We start from the raw sequence: 19,852 nt of genomic DNA, 5'->3' as shown, positions 1-19,852 counted from the left end.
CTCCTTAAGGTCACCTCTCTCTATGGGAACCATACACCCCACCTCCTGCTCGTTAGCTGGAAAATGGAAGGCCACGGGGAGCAGCTACAGTAGCTTTCTGTTTAGCATGCAAGATTAGGTTTTGCAATTAACCGTTAACAGGAAGGGAGCCAAGGCACAAACATTTCAGTTATACAAGAACCCAACTAAAATACTTCGTTAAAAGGGATCATCTAGTGGCATACAAAACAGAAGTAGAAACATTTAACTTCTCATCTTGACTGCATGGCCAGCTCTGGTTATGTGGCTATGGTGCTATTAAAAATAAGAAAAAGTGGGCTGAACCGCAGTTGAGTAAACTTCCTAGGTCGTACCATAAGATAAATGCTTTAAAACATGTTTCAACGGAAAACAAGGTAGTCTCCCTGTATCAGTGTTTTTCCTTCCATTTGGGGCCTAATAAATACAGCCCTGACTCATTACAGGGCCACACTGTTCTCCACATTGTTGGGACTCAGGTAGGTGTACGGCAAGGGCAAAGAGACATTCCTGTGTTGGATTTCAACGTTGTATTTCTTCAGCTCATCTTGAAATTTGTGAATCAGTTGCAGAGGGGCCTTCTCGCTGAAGTGATCCTGATAGCCATTTCCAAGAGCGACCTAAGTAGGCAAAAGTTGATGAAATTTGAAATTTCACAACCACTGATATACTAATTATGACTACTAAGGAAACAATTTGATTGTGATTTAAGATTTCATTACAAATGTCAAAATATAGTTTCTCTCATATACTCACAAAGTCAGTGGGCTGCTTGCTCAGAAGGTACGCTGTGACCATACCATGGTCGGTGGTATTGATGTCAGGGAAGGTCTTCAGCATGGTGCTCTCAGTACACTGCCCCTTAGTGGTGGGAGGTGGACGTTGCAGAGCGATGGGGGAGTTGGGCATCCAGCCGCCAAAATCAAACTGGAATGACAATGGCGAAATATATCAAACCACTTAGCTTTTCCAATATAATACACCAGAAACACTAATACTAACATCACATTTTGATTAACAGCCGAGGATACAGCACACAGGTTTTTGACATGTTTCAAAGTTCATTACCTGTCCACTATTGACTGCAGCATGTTGGACAGACACTGTGAAGATCACCATGGTGATAAACTTGACTAGCTCTGTCACCAAACTGAAAGACTGAGGGATTCCTGCACAGAGAAGATACAGTATGCCACAATCAGACACCGAATTGACACATTTTGCAAATGATCCAGAATATAGTTAGGGAACGAGAAGCCTAAGGGAATGGACATGTTTGATATCAGAAATAATTTAATCAACAAACCAGATCTGTAGAGAACCATTGTGATTTAATATTATACTTTTGAGTTGCAGTGATGCAACAGCATCACAAATTTTAAAAGTGTAGTCTGTCAAATTCCACCCTTTTCCCTATATAGTGCATTACCTTTGACCAGAGAGCTGTTGCCATTTGTGATACAGATTGTGTCATTTAAATGAGAAAAGTGTAACCTGTGCTGGTTTCTGCCAGGAACCCATAGAAGAAGATCTCCTTGATCCAGTTCTGCAGTTCAGAGTCCTTCTGGATGTCTGAGTCACAGGTGTAGTAGTGACCAATCATTTTCTGAACAAACCTATACAAAATATCAGGCATTAGCCAAAACACGATGACAACACGGCAAAAGAGCACAGACACAGTATGTGCAAAAGACACTATAAAAGTCAATATAATCTGGCAGCATGGGGGGGTATAGTAGAGTTTAGTAAACTGGGCAATGCAAAATGTAGTTGCAGGAATATACAATCCTTAATACACAAATCATGCTGCTTTATAAGGTTTACAGAATTTCTTTGTGCAGATCTGGGCTTTTTTGCACCATGAAAATCTATAGGCCTGTACAAACATTACCTGTGGACGATGTCCCACAACCTGAGTCCGTCATCCCTGTAGAGGAAGTTGGGGATTGACTCCAGACCGCGTGTAGTGATGTCCTCCGGCATACAGAGGGAGCTGTAGGTCAATGAGGCCACTGCTTTCTTCAGAAACTCCATCATCCCTGAACCTCCTACACCAGCATTCTTCAAGATGGGTTAAAGGGATAGTTCACAATTTTTTAACTTAAGGGCAGATAGAGCAAAAAAATTTGCAGTGCCCGTGGACTCCCGATGAGCATTTCTGAAATCGCAGATAAAGTAAACTCAGGGGAGAACATTACATCGCAGCCCAGAATTTCGATTTTTACGGGCACCCGGGCACTCTACAGCATACCTAAAAAAAAAAATACATGTTAGAAAAATTCTGCCTCAACTTTAGTGAGAGTAGTGCTAATCTAGTGTCAGTCAATCAGATATTCAAATCTACCATACAACTTCCATTTCACAACTTTAAGGAACAGACATGAAAATTTGTTTTGAATATTTATTGATGAATTGGATGAGAGAATGAGGATTAAGGAGGGAAATGAGAATGGATCGGAGGAAGCTAAGGGCAGCAGATGAAGGGTTGACTGTAGGGTTTGGCTTTGCGTCTCAGGTAGACAGTCAGGCTAGGCTGCTGTGGGGAAGACAAATCCCCAATAAGAGAACTCCAAGTTAGATGGACCCTGGAGAGGAAGTGCGCTGTTCTGGACTGCAGGTGCTGAATGGTTGGCGATATATTTGAAGTAGTACAGACATACGAACAAGATGCCCATGAGTGAGCCAACATACCCCAGGAGAGCAAGCAGAAGCGACGGTGGCAAGTAAAAAATTCCCTTCAAGGAAGAAAACCTTGAGGAACCAGGCTCAGCTGGGGAGCCAATTGCCTTTTGGCTGGTTGGGTACGATACGGTGCATGAGATTGACGGTGTCCATGAAATGAGGCATAAACTGGAGGACTGTGCCAGAGTTAATGCAGGTTCTGAGAGATGAGTGAGCATGTTGTGGGTTGTCTTTTATTGTTGTTGTCAGAACAGATGTAGGAATGATAGGCTTGAGAGGAGCTGTACAGTGTTTTCTTAGATGCCATGGAAGTGGCTCCGATGCGGAAGGAGTGTCTGGAGAATTGATCAGCAGGATAGCCGGACAGGGATAGTATTTGTCTCAGATGGGAATGTAACAATTGGCGATGGGATCAGAATCTGAGATGAATAGTGGATCGGATGGAGAGGCATGTTGAGATTGTCTGAGCTGCAGGAAGTAGGTGAGTGGTTCGTAAGGGCTGATGGTAGTCGGAACAGATAGATTGGTGTGGTTCTGCCAAACTGATTGGTTTTGCTATGTTTGATGGTGAAATCTTTGTTGAGGATGGTGACATCTGACATGCTGGGATGTGGAGAGGGATGACAAAAGGCAGACATGGTGACCAAGTTGAATGCTAAAGACAGGTAATAGATGGTTTGGAAACATCTCCTGGCTGTCCAGTAAGAGGACAGTGTACTTGGTGCAACAGCTGATAGGATGGCATGGCTGAGAGATGAGGCAAAGGAGTGGATGTTTTACGGGAAGGTTGGAGGGACTGGGGTTGGTAGGGGTTCTGCATACAGGGCCAAGCACCTAAAAAACTGAAATTGGAGGCGGGACAGAGAATCAGCGATTTAGTTACATTGACCAGGAGCATGTTGTCGTGTCTCTGACATCATTAAAGTGAAGACTGTTATTTTATCAAATCAATTCTCTGTAATTATTATTACGTGATTAAACTAATCATGTAAATGTAATTAACTAGGAAGTCGGGGCACCAAGGAAAATCTTCAGATTACAAATTTATAATTAAGATTATAATTTTCCTAATATAACTTTTCAGATATTTGAATATCTGATCAATTAGTCTTCTAATTAATGAATTATTCTTTACCTCACGTTAGTCTCATTCCAAACGTCGTAAATTGTTGGTTATCTGCACGAACCCAGCCTTCACTATGAATCATCCATACATCAATTGTCTTAATCATTTATTTACTAACTAACTAAATAATCACAGAAATACATAACAAACAAACAAACAGTAGATATGGTTACAAGGAAATGATAGGGGATGTGCCCGAGTGGGCTAAACCGGTATGGCGGCTTGGTAGACAAAGGGACTGAGAAGGGCGCGAAAGACAAAAGACACTACACAGTTGATAAATATATTCATTGAAATGCTAATCCTTTGCACACGAACGCTCACTCATTCGGGAATAATTGCAATCAATATATATATTTACGCTCAGTGTGTCGTCGTAATCTCTGTTGGAATCGTCAGTCTTTCTGTTGAAAAGTTCATCTGAACTTCTCTTTGCGTCCCTGGAGTCTTTTGTGGTTAGAATGGATACTTCAGAGTCCCATTCAGAAATGTTCATATAGAATAGTTGTTTCGGCGGGTGTCGGTGTTCGCATTCCAGGTCCTTAATTCCTAGCTGCAGACTACAAATTGGTACCGAAGATTTGCTTCGTTTAACCACGTGGTATGGTTAAGAATTCAGCAACCTTAGCTCCGTCTGTGATCGAGGTACGCATGGTCTCTACTCAACCCTTAGCCCTCTCGGTAATCGAGGTATGCTTGGTCTGAAGTGGGCTTCTCCAGGTGAGGTTTATATTCGGAACAGCAGAAAAGGGATGTCCCATGATGCCAAATCAATGTATGTGCTCATGGGGCGGGCCAATGACTCACTTTAACTTTAAAGGGAATTGGATTCTCTTTCATTAAACAGTTTAAAATCACATTACATAATTTCACAAATAGTTTCATCTTTACTCATTCATTACATACAATAAGTAGATGCAAAACTCATAATGGAGACTCTTTTATAAACAGAGTTATGGTAATGAGGCTGTATTGTCTCTCATGAGGTCACAAACATTACACAAAATGGACCAGTCATAGCTGGATTCTTCAACAACCGTTTACACATTCTCCAAAACATGGACATTGTTCAGTTCTGTGATGTAGAATAAGTTCCTTTGTTCTACTGTGAACCTTTCTCTCTCTATACTGCATGAGGGAGAGAGTCTCCTCCAGGAATTTACGACCTGAGTTAACAGAGCCTGGTTGTAGGGGGAAGAGAGACGTGGTGAGAGAGAGAGAGTTGGTGCTTGCTATATCCAAAGAGGGCCACATCATGACAATGTGCAGCTCTGAGAAGGAACTGATGGGTGATGGATAGCCAGGTTAGACATCTTAGGAAACGCCTGATAGGGAGGTAGTTAGATCGGTCCTTGTTAATGTGTACCATGGAAAGTTGTCGGAATGGTTGAGTATTGCCCTTCTACCAGTCATTCCCCCAGAGAGAAGCACTTACAATTAGTTAAGACTAGAAAAGGGCGGAGGAGGGGGCTGCAGGAGAGGAAGCAAGTTTGGCAGGCCATGCGGCAGCCAACCAACAACCACTGTAGAAACCCCCTATCCTGATGGAAGGGCGAGCATCAGAACATAAATGGAAGTCTGTTGATGTTCAGCAAAATCCAAAACAGGGCCTTGGCTAAGGTGTCGAACATTCGAGGGCTGCTCTGGCATCCAAAAGTCAGGAGGACAGATGTAGTACCGCCCCTCCCGACAGACTCCATAGAGATGGCAGGTTTCGGGATAGAGGGGCAGCACCTTCAAGGCGGAGATGGATGTCGGCCTTGGCAAGCCAGGCTCCACGGCAAGCAAGTTTGATGAGAGTGATGCATTGTTAACTGTGTTGTACTGCAAGGAGATGTCAGGACTGGGGATGAGGTCGTTGACACTGGAGACTAAAGTTTTCAGCTGTGCTAACATAATTGCAAAAGGGTTCACTAAGGATCAATTAGCCTTTTAAAATGATAAACTTGGATTAGCTAACACAACGTGCCATTGGAACACAGGAGTGATGGTTGCTGATAATGGGACTCTGTACGCCTACGTAAATATTCCATAAAAAATCATCCGTTTCCATCTACAATAGTCATTTACAACATTAACAATGTATTTCTGATCAATTTGATGTTATTTTAATGGACAAAAAAAAAATAGCTTTTCTTTCAAAAACAAGGACATTTCTAAGTAACCCCAAACATTTGAACGGTGGTGTATATTTTGAGCTTTCTTATAGATCCTAGATATAGGACAGACACTTCAAAATCGTATTCATTATGATTTACAGTATCAATGTGTTTCTATGGGCTACAGTAAAGGCTAAATTCAATATTTTATTTAACCTAAAGGGGTCCTAAAATTGAAAAGATGGTTTTCGGGAAAGTATTTCTGTCAACCCACAATACGGTTATCACATCAACTGACTACACACGGACAGAGTGATAGACAAACGCACGCATCACACAAACAGACGGGAGCAATATTGCTAGAAATGAATTGGCAGATAGTGTGAGGTTTCGCGTTTTAAGCCAATAGTGGCGAACCAGGGGTGGGATAATGCTGCATTGATTAGATGGTGTCTAAGACTTGTGAGGTTTGTTTTCAGATGGAAAACATTAAAAATGAATGAGAATTGTTTGGCGAGCTACTGGTATGTCGCAATCGACCTGTAGGAGACCCCTGTGATAACTGATACAATCAGTTTCCACTAGCATTGTGACATTCCATAAGTATTAGCGTTTTATAGAACACAACATTATAAGAATGGAATAGGCAGTACCTTTGTGATCACCCCATTCTCTGATATGAGGGCCTGTCTAGCCAGAGTGTTGATCTGCAGAGTGTAGCGGAAGTGAGAGATCAGGAGCTATGGAGAAAGATGGAACGATCGTACATGAAATTCACATCTAAAGAAGCTATGTTTTGTACTACCACCTACTGCAACTTTTTTTTTAAATACATGCATTTTCTATTGAATTTTTTCAAATTCAGGTTTCTCTTGAATTATCATGTTAAACACATTCAGTTGATTGGATAATAACAGATTTCTTTTAATAACAGTTGAAAACAAACTGTCTGCAAACAGAGCACCAGGTAGGTACCTTGTAGAGGGGATGGACCATTGGTAGGTTACGCAGTGTCGACATGGCAAACACCTCAGCCAGCAGGTGAGTCCTCAGTAGGTGAAAGTTCAGCTCATGTTCAGCGAAGTCAGCGTTCCTCACAAAGATCTTGGCCAGGAGCCAGTCATACTTAGAGTCAGTAGGAAGGAAGATGGGGTTGTCTTCTCCAGGATCCTGCTTCAGCTGTGAAAGGAAATACAAAACACAAATCATAGCTTGCTTCAATAATTGAGAACGTGTATATTACTATAATTACATTTTAAGACATACAGTACCAGTCAAAGTTGACACACCTACTCATTCGTGTTTTTCTTTATTTGTACTATTTTCTATATTGTAGAGTAGTAGTGAAGACATCAAAACTATGAAATAACATATATGGAATCATGTAGTAACCAAAAAAAAGTGTTCAACAAGTCAAAATATATTTTTCAAAGTAGCCACCCTTTGCCTTGACAGTTTTGCACACTCTTGGCATTCTCTCAACCAGCTTCATGAGGTAGTCACCTGGAATGCATTTCAATTAACCGGTTTGCCTTGTTAACCTTTTCACATGTGAGTTCCAAATATCTCTAACGCTCGCCACAGTGTGAGTTGTTTTATGCACGTGTGCACTCACTGTTCCAAAATGTGATTATTACGCAACAGGACAGTTAACGCGTGCTGCCCGCTAATTATCTATAGGCTGTGTTTCACCTTGTCAATTTCAAATTATTTTCTAACAAGTTGTATTTTCTAACAGTTTGAATTGAGGTGTGTTCCTCCCCCTCATTAATTCACATAGAAGTTGCCGATTTCAGCATTGCAGACAATTTATGTTTGAGGCTTTACTGAGCAATTTAAACTTCTCTCTTTGAGGAGAGCCCACCACACTTCACTCATGTTTGCGCAGATCAAGTATGCATATATTTGCGCAGTCTTTTTTCTTGCTGGCGCTCGTGAAGGGGTTAATCACATCACAGGCGAGCTCACCATTGATCAAAATAATTGAGTAAAACACTTTCTAGAATCAAAAGTAGTCCAAAGATAGGTAGTTTGTGCACGCCGGAATGTTTATTTTTTTTGCATCAACCAAAGATAATAAGAGGAGACTAGATGAGTTTGGTCTGTTTATAGTATGCATATTGAAGGGGGTGTGTCGTCTACGATCATCCACTTCCTTTCATTCACTTCCGGAAGTTTATCCGAAAGATGAGTGAACCATTCCTTCACCTCATTATAACATCTTTGGTCTGACAGATTACGTGACACCAGAATGCATTGTATAATGTCAACAAACATGGCGCCACACATAGCTGGCAAATAGCTTAGCTCATTATCATCAGTACACATCATAGGTGTCCATTACAATAGATGCAATAATCGGGAATGCATTATTTGTCACAAGAACTTGAAAACATGTGAATAAAACTGTAAATACATTATGCTCTATACATACATACTGTATGCGCCTACAGTAGAAACGACAACACGATATACAGAAAATAAGGAACATACTTTGATATGAACGCACTCATGTCCAAAGTTATTATTTGTAAGGAAAACAACAAGGAAGGCAAAGCAAGTGTTGGTCAATTTCTTCAACAGATGATCAGGTCTATATAATTATTAGACACATATTAGTAATGGAAAGGAAACACAGACTCTTTGTTTAAGTACTAATATTCTCCTTTCGTAATACAATTGTAAGCAGAAGTTGGTACTGAGTACAGTATATGATTGCTGTCCCCAGGTTCTGCAAAGTGTCTAAGACATCCTGTAACTCTTATAGCCTCCCCAGTCCCCCTTGCGTGACTTTCCCTGGCAACAACATTTTAATAAATCTAACCTTCCTCTGACAGCAGAAACCATCTTGTCAGCAATTAAAAGCTCAGAAGTGGGTTTGACCGAAAATGGACCTTTCAGCACAAGTATAGGGTCATAACAAGATGAACGAGTCTAAGCATCTTCTGACAGGTGGCTGTTTTAATCATGCCTGCGGCAGCCTTGTGTTCTCAGAAAACCCGTCGTATTCTCAGAACCTCAGATAGCCAAGGTGGGTCCCAGACAGGAGGAGTATGAACGTAGGCGGTTTCCGCCTTCTGATAGTGTCTGAAGGGCACAACACTCAAAACAGTTGTTAACACACACTCCTAAGAGCAGACCTTACAGTTTATCATAACACAATTTATTAACCCTTTAAAAGGTATGAGGCCTTGGTTTAATGATAAATAGTAATTGCTAGTAGCTAATTCATTCTATTTTCTGTCAGCCAAGAGTTATACTGTACCTTATCCACTATGCACTCTGGTTTCCGAGCTGGACATGGGTGCACCTCAGCAAGTTCCTAAACGATATCAGAACCGCCATCAATAAAAGACAGTACTGCTCAGCAGTCTTCATCGACCTGGCCAAGGCTTTCGACTCCGTCAATCACCGCATTCTTATCGGCAGACTCAATAATTGGCTTCTTGCCTTGGCTTCTCAAATGACTGCCTCGCCTGGTTCACCAACTACTTCTCAGATAGAGTTCAGTGTGTCAAATCGGAGGGCCTGTTGTCCGAACCTCTAGCAGTCTCCACATGGGTGCCACATGGTTCAATTCTCAGGCCGACTCTTTTCTCTATATCAATGATGTCGCTCTTGCTGCTAGGGATTCTCTGATCCACCTCTACGCAGACGACACCATTCTGTATACATCTGGCCCTTCTTTGGACATTGTGCTAACAAACATCCAAACGAGCTTCAATGCCATACAACACTCCTTCTAAGGCCTCCAACTGCTTTTAAATGCTAGTAAAACTAAGTGCATGCTCTCCAACCACATCACTACTCTGGACGGTTCTGACTTAGAATATGTGGACAACTACAAATACCTAGGTGTCTGGTTAGACTGTAAACTCTCCTTCCAGACATTAAGCGTCTCCAATCCAAAATGAAATCTAGAATCGGCTTCCTATTTTGCAACATAGCCTCCTTCACTCATGCTGCCAAACATACCCTCGTAAAACTGACCATCCTACCGATCCTTGTCTTTAGCGATGTCATTTACAAAATAGTCTCCAACACTCTACTCAAAAAATGTGGATGCAGTCTATCACAGTGCCATCTGTTTTGTCACCAAAGCCCCATATACTACCCACCACTGCGACCTGTATGCTCTTGTTGGCTGGCCCTCACTACATACTCACGCCAAACCCACTGGCTCCAGGTCATCTATAAGTATTTTCTAGGTAAAGCCCCACCTTATCTCAGCTCACTGGTCACCATAGCAACACCCACCCATAGCACATGCTCCAGCAGGTATATTTCACTGGTCACCCCCAAACCCAACACTTACTTTGGCCGCCTTTCCTTCCAGTTCTCTGCTGTCAATGACTGGAATGAATTGCAAAAATCACTGAAGCTGGAGTCTTATATCCCCCTCTCTAACTTTAAGAATCAGCTGTCAGAGCAGCTTACCAATCACTGTACCTGTACAGAGCCAATCTGTAAATAGCACACCCAACTACCTCATCCCCATATTGTTACTTATCCTCTTGCACCCCAGGATCTCTACTTGCACATCATCATCTGCACATCTATCACTCGTGTTAATGCTAAATTGTAATTATTTCTCCCCTATGGCCTATTTATTGCCTTACCTCCCTACTATTCTACATTTGCACACACTGTACATAGATTGTTTTATTGCATTATTGACTGTATGTTTGCTTATGTGTAACTCTGTGTTGTTGTTTTTGTCGCACTGCTTTGCTTTATCTTGGCCAGGTCGCAGTTGTAAATGAGAACTTGTTCTCAATTGGCCTACCTGGTTAAATAAAGGTGAAATAAAATAAAAAATAAAATACAAATATAGAAAATACCCTTGAATGAGTTGTGTGTCCAAACTTTTAACTGGTACTAAGTTTAATTGTTACCTTTGGCTTGAGTGTTATCTGTATGGCACATAAGGTCATATGATATAACAGTAATACAATTCTTAACTCATGATACAACAAAAACCTTAGGCTAACAGTATATGATTTTGCTCATGGTTCTTGCTTTGTGGTCAATTAGGTAATTTCTGGGCAATATTTATTTTCATTTAGGGGACCCCTTTTAGCTCAAGAGCACTCCCAGTGGCAAATGTTCTATTAAGCTTCTTCAATGTGGAGTTCAGAACTCTACATTTCACTCTCATGTAAGATGTACCTGGATTGCGATGGGCATGAGCTTATCTTCTGGAGTCATGTAGAGCAAGCAGAGAGGAGCAACCAAGAAGTGCTGTTTCCCGTTGATCACGTTTGCAGTCACTCCATGCAGGCGCTTGTAGTCAACCAGGAAGACGTTGCCTTTCTGTTTAGGTTAGGAAATGAATGAGTTAGGAAGGCAGATGACTTCTACGTCAACATCATACCAAAGAAATGTGTAGGCTACTGACACAATGTAATATACTTACTGAGGAAGAAACCACTAGAGCAATAACAGAATGATGAGTGACAGCAGACAGACTATTTTGACAAACCAGAATTTCCGCTTCAAGGCTTTTTCCAAAAAGGGAAGCCTTCACCATGTCTTCTGTGACGGGGAAGTTCTCTGGAAGCTTGGAGCAGCGATGGATCATCATGGGGTTGATGCCGTTCAGAAGCTGGTACCCAAAAAACTCATCCTCCTTCCAGTTCTTTTCGACATAGTCTAATGGATAACAAAATAATGAAATAATGAGATGCTAATGGTTCCAGTAAACCATTTGAATCCATGACTTATTCAAGACAGACACCACTGACCAGACCTTACCATAAACATCAGTCTTGCGGCTATTGAAGACGTGACTGAGTTCATCTAGGCTTTTCCATTGCTCCTTGTTGGTGGACAGTCCTGCTAGGTTCAGATTAGTTAATCTGCCGGGACAGAGAAGGATATTAACTTCAACATGGGAAAGACTTCGTTGGATGGTGCATTTGGTTAGACAATGGTTTTAACACCAGAATGTCCCCCTTGGGTGGTTGATTCATGCACAGGCCACATATATTGAATGTGTCAATCGCAATTTGAAGAAAATGTCTGCTCTTTAGGTTAAATGTGTTCCTATGTGGTCCTGTGTGGCTCAGTTGGTAGAGCATGGCTACAATGATAGTGGGTTTGATTCCTGCTGGGGTCTAACAATATTGAAAATGCATGCACTCACTTATGTGTCTTAATAACAAACTTGTATGCCAACTGTAAATACAAATAAATTGTTAAATTACGAACCTAGTTGGTTTAGCCAAAGAAAAAGCCAGCAAACCTTCCCGTTGGCCATGATTGGCTTAGATAATGTTGGCTGGACATGCCGAGAGATGAGTTTTGATTGGTCTGCCATATAGCACAATTCTGTCTATTTGAGCTGGTCAGTATATCTAGGTAATCCTGTCTAATGCTGCTTTTTTATGTATTGTGTATTAAAACTGCATAAGTGTTGCTCTCCACTTTCTGGAGGACTGAGTTGTGAAATCAGTGGAATTCGATTATGAAAGCTAAGGAGAAAACACCTGTCTCTAAGGGCAACCATGGCATCTGACAGGAGACGCATCCAACCATGAATGATGTACACGGGTAAGATAGTCCAGCTAGCTACACTTTCAGATATTACACGTTATTCATTTTGACAGAAAGAGACATTTGCTTGGCTAGTAATAGCCTAATGTTAGCTAGCTAACGTTGAACCTGGTTAGTTAGCTACCTACAGATTCACGCAGGGTGGGAATGTCATGAGTTGTGATTATGGTTCATTGTTTAGTCGGAAGTTACCATACACCTTAGCCAAATACATTTAAACTCAGTTTTTCACAATTCCTGACATTCAATCCTAATAAAAATTCACTGTCTTAGGTCAGTTAGGATCACCACTTTATTTTAAGAATAATAGTAGAGAGAATGATTTATTTCAGCTTTTACTTCTTTCATCATATTCCCAGTGGGTCAGAAGTTTGCATACACTCAATTTGTATTTGGTAGCATTGCCTTTAAATTGTTTAACTTGGGTCAAACGTTTCGGGTAGCCTTCCACAAGCTTCCCACAATATGTTGGGTGAATTTGGCCCATTCCTCCTGATAGAGCTGGTGTAACTGAGTCAGGTTTGTAAAACCTCCTTGCTCGCACATGCTTTTTCAGTTCTGCCCACACATTTTCTATGGGATTGAGGTCAGGGCTTTGTGATGGCCACTCCAATACCTTGACTTTGTTGTCCTTAAGCCATTTTGCACAACTTTGAAAGTATGCTTGGGGTCATTGTCCATTTGGAAGACCTATTTACGACCAAGCTTTAACTTCCTGACTGATGTCTTGAGATGTTGCTTCAATATATCCACATCATTTTCCTCCCTCATGAAGCCATCTATTTTGTGAAGTGCACCTGTCCCTCCTACAGCAAAGCACCTCCACAACATAATACTGCCACCCCCCTGCTTCACGGTTGGGATGGTGTTCTTCGGCTTGCAAGCCTCCCCCTTTTTCCTTCAAACATAACAATGGTCATTATGGCAAAAGAGTTCTATATTTGTTTCATCAGACCAGAGGACATTTCTCCAAAAAGTACGATGTGCAGTTGCAAACCGTAGTCTGCCTTTTCATGGCGGTTTTGGAGCAGTGGCTTCTTCCTTGCTGAGCGGCCTTTCAGGTTATGTCGATATAGGACTCGTTTTATAGTGTATATAGATACTTTTGTACCTGTTTCCTCCAGCATCTTCACAATGTCCTTTGCTGTTGTTTTGGGATTGATTTGCACTTTTTGCACCAAAGTATGTTCATCTCTAGGAGACAGAACGTGTCTCCTTCCTGAGCGGTATGACGGCTGCCTGGTCCCATGGTGTTTATACTTGTGTACTATTATTTGTACAGATGAACGTGGTACCTTCAGGCGTTTGGAAATTGCTCCCAAGGATGAACCAGACTTATGGAGGTCCTAGATTTGTTACAACAGGTTTTATATTGACTAAATTAATGCATCAGGTTAAAATGATAAGATAACCAGAAAGCGGCTCTGCGATTGTTTACTTTAGAAGGTGTCTATTCCACTAAATGGAACATTGTGTTATCTGACGTGTTTTGAGTAGGATTCTTTTTTCCAGGACTGATGGAAGTCCACTACAGTATGTTAAGGGACTTTTTGTCAATAGGGGGTGCTGTTAGCATTTTTTTTTTTTTGACGTTGCCAAATTAAACTGCCTAGTACTCAATTCTTGCTCGTACAATATGCATATTATTGTTATTATTGGATAGAAAACACTCTCTAGTTTCTATAGCCGTTTGAATTATGTCTCTGAGTGGAACAGAACTCATTCTACAGCACTTTTCCTGACAGGGAGTGAGATTTCAGAAATCTTGGCCTCTGGTCCCAGGTCAGTTTTAATGTCCCTGTAAATGCTATGAGGATACAAACACTGCCCACGCCTTCCTCTAGATGTCAGTAAGAGGTGACAATTTGAATGGAGTCGATTGCGCAATCAGGGCCTGTATAAAAGAGCACAAGGCGGAAGTAGCTTTCTTTTCTTCCTGCGCCTGACGCACGATGGACGTCGGGACTGGCCTCCTTCCAAGCTTTGGTTTAGCCACTTATATATCGCCGGTCATGTTTTTACTCGTTATAGGTGTTAAAAACATCATAAGGTAGTTAATTTAAACCGTTTTATAGCAATTTATATCCGTTTAGTGCGATTTTGAGGCATTTCTTTGTGACGCACTTTGAAGCGCTGGGCACGTTTCCAGTACCGGTCGAACGTTAGTGGCCATTTCGACGGGACAAGAGGACATCTTTCGACCAAAAGACGATTAGACCCGAGAAAGGATACATTGCCCAAGATTCTGATGGAAGAACAGCTCATAGTAAGAACTATTTATGATGATAAATCGCTGTTCTGTTGAAAAATGTTAAACGCATATATCGCCATTTTGTTTTGTGTAGCTTCGCTTTGGCGGACCCGGTATTGCACAGTAAGGATAATTTTAGAAATGTAATTCAGCGATTGCATTAAGAACTAATTTGTCTTTCGATTCCTGTCAACCCTGTATTTTTTAGTCAAGTTTATGATTAGTTATCGATTAGGCTAGATCACTCTCAAAGATGGCGCCCGACATTTTCAGACCAGTTTTGCTACTATTCTCATTGTATAACCACGATTTTTGTGGCTAAATATGCACATTTTCGAACAAACTCTATATGTATGTTGTAATATGATGTTACAGGAGTGTCATCGGAAGAATTCTGAGAAGGTTAGTGAAAAAATTAATATATTTTGGCGATGATAACGATATCGCTCTCTTTGGCTTGAATCAATGCTCGGGTAACGTTTGCATATGTGGTATGCTAATATAACGATTTATTGTGTTTTCGCTGTAAAACACTTAGAAAATCTGAAATATTGTCTGAATTCACAAGATCTGTGTCTTTCCATTGCTGTGAGCTGTGTATTTTTAAGAAATGTTTTATGATGAGTAAATTGGTAATACACGTTGCTCTCTGTAGTAATTCTAGTCGCTTTGGGGAGATTTGTGATGGTGGCTGCAATGGCAAACTATGATTTATACCTGAAATATGCACATTTTTCTAACAAAACCTATGCTATACAATAAATATGTTATCAGACTATCATCTGATGAAGTTTTTTCTTGGTTAGTGGCTATTTTATCTTTATTTGGTCGAATTGGTGATAGCACCTGATGGAGTAAGAAACTGATGGAGTTAGAAAAGTGGTGTCTTTTGCTAACGTGGTTAGCTAATAGATTTACATATTTTGTCTTCCCTGTAAAACATTTTAAAAATCTGAAATGGTGGCTTTATTCACAAGATCTGTATCTTTCATTTGGTGTCTTGGACTTGTGATTTAATGATATGTAGATGCTACTATTTAATTGTGACGCTATGCTAGCGATGCTAATCAGTGTGGGGGGGGGGGTGGGGGGTGCTCCCGGATCCGGGTTTCTGAGTCGCTAGAAGTTAAGGGAAACTGAATGATTTTTTAAAATTAGTAATTGATTTGAGTATGTTAATAATTCTATGAGTGAAGCAATGAATGTTTTATGTTATGATTGTTATGCTGATTGTGACATGTGTAAAGAAGTTGTGTACTACAGATGTTGACATCGTTTTCACCATGCCCTTGGGAATGGAGAGGGTGAACTCTGATCCTGAGAGTGAATCTGATCCTAATCCGTTACTGAAATTACATTTGATGATAATGATAATACTCAGGAACTATAGCAGGTTTATGCTAATGGTACATAGAGTCCATAGGTGTTACCTTGTAAATAGTGGTATCATGATGCTTGTCCTGGGTCATGTTCATTAAGCACATAAAGGAAGACATTTTACTGAAACCGGGAATCACTACCTGGATTTGTCCAACAAAATATGCTAATTTCTGTTTCTACAGATGGTGCTATAAGGATGAAAATGGCTATTTCCATCATGCTGACCCCTACCATTGTGCATGGTGCCAGCGTGATGACGGTCCTATTTGCAGTAATGAAACTTGTGATCAAAAATTATTTGTTTAATTTTCTGTTCCAGATTGATAAGGTTAAACTCAGGAATTTATATGTACTTTGTTTGTTTAAATGTATGTTTAACAATAATTATGTAATGCTTGTACCCTTACATTTTTCTAGAAGAAACTGAGTTTCTTGAGAGGGGGTATGTGAGAGAAATTAGGTATTTAGTAGATTTGTTTTATATTAATAGTTTAATTATACACTTAACAAATAGTAAAATACATTTTCTGTTCTACTAATGTAGTGTTTTTATGGTCTCCACTCCAGCTCCCTGCAGCTAGTCTGGGTGTATGGTCTCCACTCCAGCTCCCTGCAGCTAGTCTGGGTGTATGGTCTCCACTCCAGCTCCCTGCAGCTAGTCTGGGTGTATGGTCTCCACTCCAGCTCCCTGCAGCTAGTCTGGGTGTATGGTCTCCACTCCAGCTCCCTGCAGCTAGTCTGGGTGTATGGTCTCCACTCCAGCTCCCTGCAGCTAGTCTGGGTGTATGGTCTCCACTCCAGCTCCCTGCAGCTAGTCTGGGTGTATGGTCTCCACTCTAGCTCCCTGCAGCTAGTCTGGGTGTATGGTCTCCACTCCAGCTCCCTGCAGCTAGTCTGGGTGTATGGTCTCCACTCCAGCTCCCTGCAGCTAGTCTGGGTGTATGGTCTCCACTCCAGCTCCCTGCAGCTAGTCTGGGTGTATGGTCTCCACTCCAGCTCCCTGCAGCTAGTCTGGGTGTATGGTCTCCACTCCAGCTCCCTGCAGCTAGTCTGGGTGTATGGTCTCCACTCCAGCTCCCTGCAGCTAGTCTGGGTGTATGGTCTCCACTCCAGCTCCCTGCAGCTAGTCTGGGTGTATGGTCTCCACTCCAGCTCCCTGCAGCTAGTCTGGGTGTATGGTCTCCACTCCAGCTCCCTGCAGCTAGTCTGGGTGTATGGTCTCCACTCCAGCTCCCTGCAGCTAGTCTGGGTGTATGGTCACGAGAGATAGCTTGAGCTGACAACTGATTTCAGCCTGCATTCCATAGACAAGATGTGGTGGGTGTAACCCAGATTGGGAGCCTGGAGGAGTGGAACCAAACCCTCATTGTGTCTAATCATCCTTGCATCTGGAGGACTAAGCCAGGTTGGGGGATAACCACAAGATGAACCCAAGGTGGCTTATGATTTTTTGTGTCAAATATAAGAACCATGATTCCTCTGCTCATTGGACTCTCGACGAATCACCTACGGGTGAGTCATTGACCAGCCTCATTACTGCAGAGCACTCACATTGTTCACTTGTGTGTGGTGTGACCTGCTCCTGTATTAATACGTTTTGAATAAAGTAATATCCTGATTGGTGATTGACCTTGTCTCTCCTCATTATTGATTAGAATTTCCACGACAGTACCCCTGGGGGTTCTTGGCCTGTACTTGGGAAGACCCATAAGAAAATAGGCCTAAAGGTGAAATTCACACGAAGGGGGTACTTCAGGTGTACTCCACACAGAGCTAAATGTGATTGGGGTACAGTAAGAAAAAAAGGTTGAGAACCAGTGCTCTAACTTACACTTTGGCTGCTGTGAACTTGATCTCCAAGTCCTTGGTGAAAGAGAAGCGGACCTCAGCAGGGAGATCAGAAGCGCTGGCAACTTTCATTATTTGGGGTAGACCCTCTGCATATTTACTCCAGCTGAAGGGAATAGACACGGTAAATCAAGACGGGATACACAGCCTGTCATTCACTATTACACACAGCCATACCAGACCTGGGTTGATTATTTTAAGTGCAAACCCCGCCCACCTGCTACTCCAGGCAGGCTAAACTAAATGCTCAAAGTATTTGAAAGATTTCCAATAGTATTTGAAGCCAGGCCTAAAACATTCAAGGGAGGGGGCTTATATAAAAATGATGTCGTTAAGCAGACACTTATCCAGAGCAATTAGGGTTAAGTGCCTTGCTCAAGGGCATATCAACAGATTTTTCAACTAGTCAGCTCAGGGATCCGCTAGGCCACCTGGCACTTTTATTACGATCGCACATCAATGTATCTGTGTGTAAGAGTTATGTTTTTATTTGGATGTTGTTTAAAGTTGTTAGTGTATTTTTACAAATTAGTAATGTTTCCACAAAGCTCACCGGTACACCTCACAGCGACTCTGCAGCTCCTTCTTTCTCTCCTCTATGGCTTCTGGGCAGGTCTCATTGAATATTAGCTTACCTTGTATACAAAAGAATAGAAATGTTGATCATTTTCATGTTTTTATGTATTGGTCAACATCTCAAGAAATCCACTGTGTATATCGACCATTATTCCATAAATATGGCCCATTTCACACACACTTCAAAATAAACTATGACTTCCCTGACTTTTTCAATGAACCCCTCTTTATTCATATTAATACATTCACATATGCTGCTGCTATTCTCTGGCTATTATCTGTTATCTTTACACCTGCCCTTCATGTACGTAGTACCTCAATTACCTCAACTAACCTGTACATTGACTCGGTACCGGTATCTCTTGTATATAGCCTCGTTATTGTGTTACTTAGTCTAGTTAATTTAGCAAATAATTACTTCATTTTCTTTAAATCGACATTGTTGTTTAAGGGCTTGTAGGCATTTTACGGTAAGGTCTACACCGGTTGTATTCGGCACATGACAAATAAAATATGATTTTACTACAAATGACATTCAGCTAGCTGACCTATAGCTGTGTGTCATAGGCACAGCAGTTCTACCCAAAACTAAACCTACACAATTATCTATACTGTATACCAACATACTGACCAGTGCCCTCTCTGATCATCAGCGGCACATAGCCTGAGATCCAGCGGTAACAGGGGAAGTTGGCCGTGTCTCCTTCTGGTGTGGTCACCACAACTTTAGAGCAGAACCAGTCATTTTTGATGTAGCCGAGCAGGCAGTATGGCTCTGTATCCAGTACCACAAACTCCAGATTGCCCAAGGAGAAGTGATTGAGCACGGTGTATTCTATCACCTACAGAGAAATAGATTAAATGTTATAATGATCCTGCAAACACACATCCTATCAGCTTAGACTCTAAGTTGAGCCTGTTTGTGTAGTTGTTTTTTGAATACCAGAATGTAGCTTTAATTTGGCCATTTTTACAGTACAGGTGGTTTAATACTTTATTAGACTCCCACACTCAGATGGATGGTGGTATAATACAACATACTTATTTTTTTACTTACAGATCCTTGGCTGGCGGTTTTAGGGATGTACATGCGTTCACTCTCTCCCTTTGTGCCGACCAGTTTGACGTAGACACTGTTCAGTGTGCCGGCAAGCAGCATTTCTCCAGTAAACACTTTCACTGTGTACTTCACCATGATGATTCTACAAGACAAATAATTCTACACACACAGCAAAACAACATATTAGACATACTGCGTTACAATTTGAGCCAACTCAAGATGATCAACTGCAACTAAATGTTTGCCACAATAAATGG

At 41.4% G+C, this 19,852-nt stretch overlaps 1 protein-coding gene across 1 annotated transcript; it reads right to left on the bottom strand.

Moving 5' to 3' along the window:
- Window positions 1–270: 270 nt before the first annotated feature.
- Window positions 271–19,748, bottom strand: LOC120034996 (hydroperoxide isomerase ALOXE3-like). The gene is made up of 14 exons (XM_038981728.1): window positions 19,577–19,748; window positions 19,167–19,370; window positions 18,513–18,594; window positions 17,943–18,065; window positions 11,680–11,783; window positions 11,408–11,577; window positions 11,095–11,238; window positions 6,901–7,104; window positions 6,579–6,665; window positions 1,910–2,079; window positions 1,513–1,634; window positions 1,087–1,187; window positions 775–945; window positions 271–638 (listed from the first exon to the last, which is right to left on the bottom strand). Exons 1-14 carry the CDS (start codon window positions 19,728–19,730, stop codon window positions 459–461), a joined length of 2,016 nt encoding a protein of 671 aa, XP_038837656.1. The 5' UTR covers window positions 19,731–19,748; the 3' UTR covers window positions 271–458.
- Window positions 19,749–19,852: the final 104 nt, after the last annotated feature.

Source organism: Salvelinus namaycush, chromosome 42 (genome assembly GCF_016432855.1).
Source record: "Salvelinus namaycush isolate Seneca chromosome 42, SaNama_1.0, whole genome shotgun sequence".
In the NCBI taxonomy this organism is placed as follows: domain Eukaryota; kingdom Metazoa; phylum Chordata; class Actinopteri; order Salmoniformes; family Salmonidae; genus Salvelinus; species Salvelinus namaycush.
The sequence above is the reverse complement of the archived record's forward strand: the minus strand, read 5'-3'. Positions and strand labels throughout refer to the sequence as shown.